This window comes from Trachypithecus francoisi, unplaced genomic scaffold (assembly GCF_009764315.1).
Source record: "Trachypithecus francoisi isolate TF-2019V2 unplaced genomic scaffold, Tfra_2.0 Lachesis_group15, whole genome shotgun sequence".
Classification (NCBI taxonomy): Eukaryota; Metazoa; Chordata; class Mammalia; order Primates; family Cercopithecidae; genus Trachypithecus; species Trachypithecus francoisi.
The window spans coordinates 30396929-30401283 of record NW_022681460.1 but is presented as its reverse complement, the minus strand read 5'-3'; the positions used below and the strand labels follow the sequence as shown (position 1 = coordinate 30401283).

Below are 4355 nucleotides of genomic sequence, written 5' to 3'. Positions count from 1 at the left end.
ACCTGAGGAAATCCAGAAGGGCTGAGTACCTCACACTCATCTTCTGAGAAACTGCTTAAGCTTCCACACCCTCAGGACTACAGTTACAAAGTCCGGCTAAGCCGGGGGAGGAGTTCTTTCCAGCTTTGCTCTGGTGAATAATACCTTCAGAGCTTTTATGCCAGTCCAGGACCTTTGGCTACAGAAATTAATATACACCTTTCAACAATCCCTGCCTTCAATCTGCTTATAATCTACCTGAGGAAAAGGACATAAAAACAAGGGTAGAATAACAAAACGAGTGAATAAGTACAGAGAAATAAATGAGTGGTCAAAAAAAAAAAAAAAGCAGTGGAGATTCCTACTCAAAACAGTGACTTCAGGCTGAAGGAAAGGAGAATATGACCTATGTCTGAAGTGATAAGTCAACTTTTGACAGATGGAGGTGGACATACAGACAAGTGGAATGGTATGCAAAAGGGCATGAAATGGTTATGTAGGAAGATTGGAATAAAGCAAGACCTGGGAGAAGTCGGGGAAAAGCCTGGAAAGATAGGTTGGGAGAAATGCCCCACAAGTGTTCCCAAAGCTGGAAGAGTTTACAGTGTTGCTCGGCATGCTGTTAGCGTTGCTGTAAACACACAAATTAAGGGCAAGATTCTTGCCAAGAGAATTACTGTGCATATTGAGCACATTAAGAACTCTAAGAACTGAAATAGCTTCCTGAAACGCGTGAAGGAAAATGATCAGAAAAAGAAGGAAGCCAAAGAGAAAGGTATCTGGGTTCAACTGAGGTGCCAGCCTGTTCCACCAAAAGAAGCACACTTTGTGAGAACCAGTGGGAAGGAGCCTGAGCTGCTGGAAGCTGTGTTCCCTATGGATTCATGGCGTAATAGGGGTTAAGAAAAACAAAAGACCTCTGGACTGTAAAAATGTTTCTCTTCATTAAGTAGAGAAGTGTGGTGTCCCCTTCCCCAAATAAATATTTAAAGCAAATTTTAATTCTGTCCTAATTCATTGTGTAATGTCTTTACTATTCAAATTTAATATATTTCTTGCTGAAAGATGTGAGGTGGCAACAAATTACTCAGTCGGTTAGAAATTGGCCAGGTATTGTTTATGAAATATTTGTGCTGGTTTGAAGATAGTCCCTCTAAATCATCATGGAAGAAATAAAATAATTTACAAAAAAAAAAAAAAAAAGATGGTCGGGAGCAGACTGTGGAAAGCACTGGATATTGGACTAAGGATCTAGAACTTTTAGCTTTTAGATAATTGTCAGTATCTAGCCATGATTTATTTATTTATTTATTTATTTAAGACAGAGTCTCGCTCTGTTGCCCAGGCTGGAGTACAGTGGTGTGATCCCCACTCATTGCAACCTCTGCCTCCCTGGTTTAAGTGATTCTCCTTGCCTCAGCCTCCTGAGTAGCTGGGATTACAGGAGCCCACCACCACACCCAGCTAATTTTTTTGTGTGTTTTTAGTAGATACAGGGTTTCGCCATTTTGGCCATGTTGGTCTCGACCTCCTGACCTCTGGTGATCCACCCACCTCGGCCTCCCAAAGTGCTGGTATTACAGGCATGAGGCACTACTCCAGCCTCATTTTTTAAAGCATGGAGAGTATCATAATCCTAGTGGCGCTTAAGTAGCAGTAGTCTGTCCCCAGGAGCAAGGTTCATTGGAGGGGAAGGACATGGAGGTGAGGATATTTTCAAGGCAGACAGTGGTCATGTGTGGAGATGGGGGGAGATAAGGAGGTTGTGATTACAAAAGGGGGTGCAAAGTGGGTTCCTGTAATGGCTGCCTCCTGGAAGGCAGTGTCACAAGGAACCTCTTAGTCTCAGCATCTAGAGCTCCAGGAAGGAAAAATTTCAAGTCAGATAGAATTCTATATATACCATTTCTTTGGAACCTTCAGCCCTCAAGATTCCAACATCATGACCTGAGTTTCAACACAGCTGACTTAGTCGTCATGTCACTATTTTGGTGCTGCCTGTGTGAAGCAGTAGAAGCCTGTGATGCAGTCGCTGTCTTGTTAGGTGTGGTTCTCAGCGTTACAGGCATTCTTGCTTGCTTGGGGGTATATGCACAAAAGATAAATGGACAGATGTGACTTTGAAGGGCCTACTGAATCAAGCCTCACCGGGAAAGGCTTTGCGCCTTTGAGGCTAAACCTGAACTTTGGTGAAAGTTTCCAGGAAGAATCAGTAAATAGGGGGGTTTTATATTTTTCATTGTTTCCGTGAAATGAGAACAACAAAAAAAATTTTCTTTACAACAAATAATGCACAGAAAAATGCAGCCTATGATTTGTATTTGCTGGTTAGAAAGGAGGTCAAGGAAGTAAGATGCTGAAATTTATGTAAGTAATATTTCATAGTTTTAAAATTCTCAAAGCACATGAAATAGGAAGAAGGAAGTTCTTGCCCAGAATCCTAGAAAATCACCAGTGTTCAGTTGTAATCACTACTTCTTGAATCGTTGAGGAGTCTTTTCTCCACATTTTGATTTGATTTTTGTTTTGTTATCTCCCAAGTTAATATTGTATTTAGATATCAAATAGTCAAAAAGGGAAACTTTTATCTCTGGGAAACAAACATTTAGAAAAATGTATTCAGTGTAATACTGAAATTCAGGAAAGATTTAATGTAAAAAAAACTATAGACATTGACATGGAAAAGATTTAATGTTAAAAAAACTTTATGTCAACTGAGTAATATCCTTCTGATGAGAAATACTATATTAAATATAAACCCATTATGTTGTAAAAGAAAAAAAGGGTAGGGTGCAAAGCTGATGATATTGCATCATTGATAATGATAATGGTCAATGTGTTAGCTTGCAGAGAGTGCCAGACACTATCAAAAGCATTGTATACTTTAACTCATTTAATTCCCATAGAAACCTGTGAGGAAGGTATTATTATTTGTATTTCACAGGTTTAAAAACACAAGGGAATTTAAGTCACCTGCCCGAGCTCTCACAGGTGGTAAGATTTGGTGTGCTCTTCAGTGACTGCCAAGGGATGAAACTGGAGAGCCATGGTAGAATCCAGACATTTGGCTGAGCTTCTCTGCTGAGAGGAGAAGGGATGCTAAGCCTATTTTGGGTGAAACCTCCCCTTGGGAAGCTAGAGCATTGCCTTCCTTCTTCCCCAGATCGCAATGCTGCTGGGTGGTACCTAGGAGGTAATAAGGCGGGAGCAAGGTAGGTCATAACCGGGATATCTTCTCTCTGACTGAGTTTGTTTTTAACTAGGACATCCTGAGATTTCAGTGAAATGTGCTGATGGGAGAGGAAGAGAATGAGTTTTGGTGCAGAAAGGCATCTGAGGTAGGTATTGCCATGTCCTAGCTGTGTATCATTGTACAAGTTACTTAACTTTGCTGAGCCTTTTTTTCCACACCTGCAAAGTGGAGATTATAATAATACCTCCCTCTCACTCAAAGGGCTGTTGTATGAAAAGGGGTGAGGACATAAAATACTCAGCATTCACGTATAATAAATACTGCTTTAGTGTTAGCTATTTTGTTATAACTCAATTAAATTTTGTTAAACATATACTATCAGTACAAGAAAACTGGAAATTGGAAAAATGCTAATATAGCTACAAAAGAAAAATGCTAATGGAACTGGAGCCAGTTGAGACACATCCGATTTCCCTCCTCTCTTTGTCAAAGAACCTTTCAGTTCATGTTCTGGAGGTAATGAAAAGCTCATTATTATTTTCTCTTCTGGTTTGCAACTCTTCCTTTCAGGGGTTTGACAAAGGGGGAAAGCGCAAGTTGCCTTATCTAAAACAGTGTAATAATCGGTTGTCTTAGTGGCATTTCATGTTTTATTTTCCCAAGGGGATGGTTGCTGGAGCAGATGGACTGTCTGGGCCCCACAGGCAGCCTCTGGGCCTTCTTACAGGAATGCGTTTAACCTATACTCATATTATGCACACATTCACACAGTGTACATATGCAAAATAAAGCTGCTAAGCTGCAAGTGCCTCTGTGCAATTAAAAAAAAGGTGATAAAAAAATAAAGCAAAACAAACTCTCTATGCAAGGACTTCAATTCATTATGATTGTAAGCCTCCAATCTCACTCTGAGCTAAAGGATATTGCACATTATTGATCTCTGAAAACCACTTCAGCAATCTCTTTCTGAGCTGGCTGTTTTTTTTTTTTTTTTTTCTTGCAGAGATGCTTTCTTTCTTTCTAAAAGATGGCCACTTCCTTTCATTCAGTGTTTGTGCTTCTTCACATATCAACACAAGAGAAAAAAAATATTTTAAATGTTATGTGTCTGAAAATGAGTCCATGGCTGGCTGCTTTTTATTTACTTGCTGGTTCCAAGGTGCTTTTGTGGACTTTGAGCTCC

At 39.9% G+C, this 4355-nt stretch overlaps 1 protein-coding gene across 1 annotated transcript; it reads left to right on the top strand.

Annotated features, from left to right (window-relative positions):
* Window positions 1-1921: 1921 nt before the first annotated feature.
* On the top strand, window positions 1922-2097 carry LOC117097050 (small integral membrane protein 30). The gene is given in 2 exon segments (XM_033234538.1): window positions 1922-1943; window positions 1946-2097. Coding segments are annotated over 2 exon segments (174 nt in total).
* Window positions 2098-4355: the final 2258 nt, after the last annotated feature.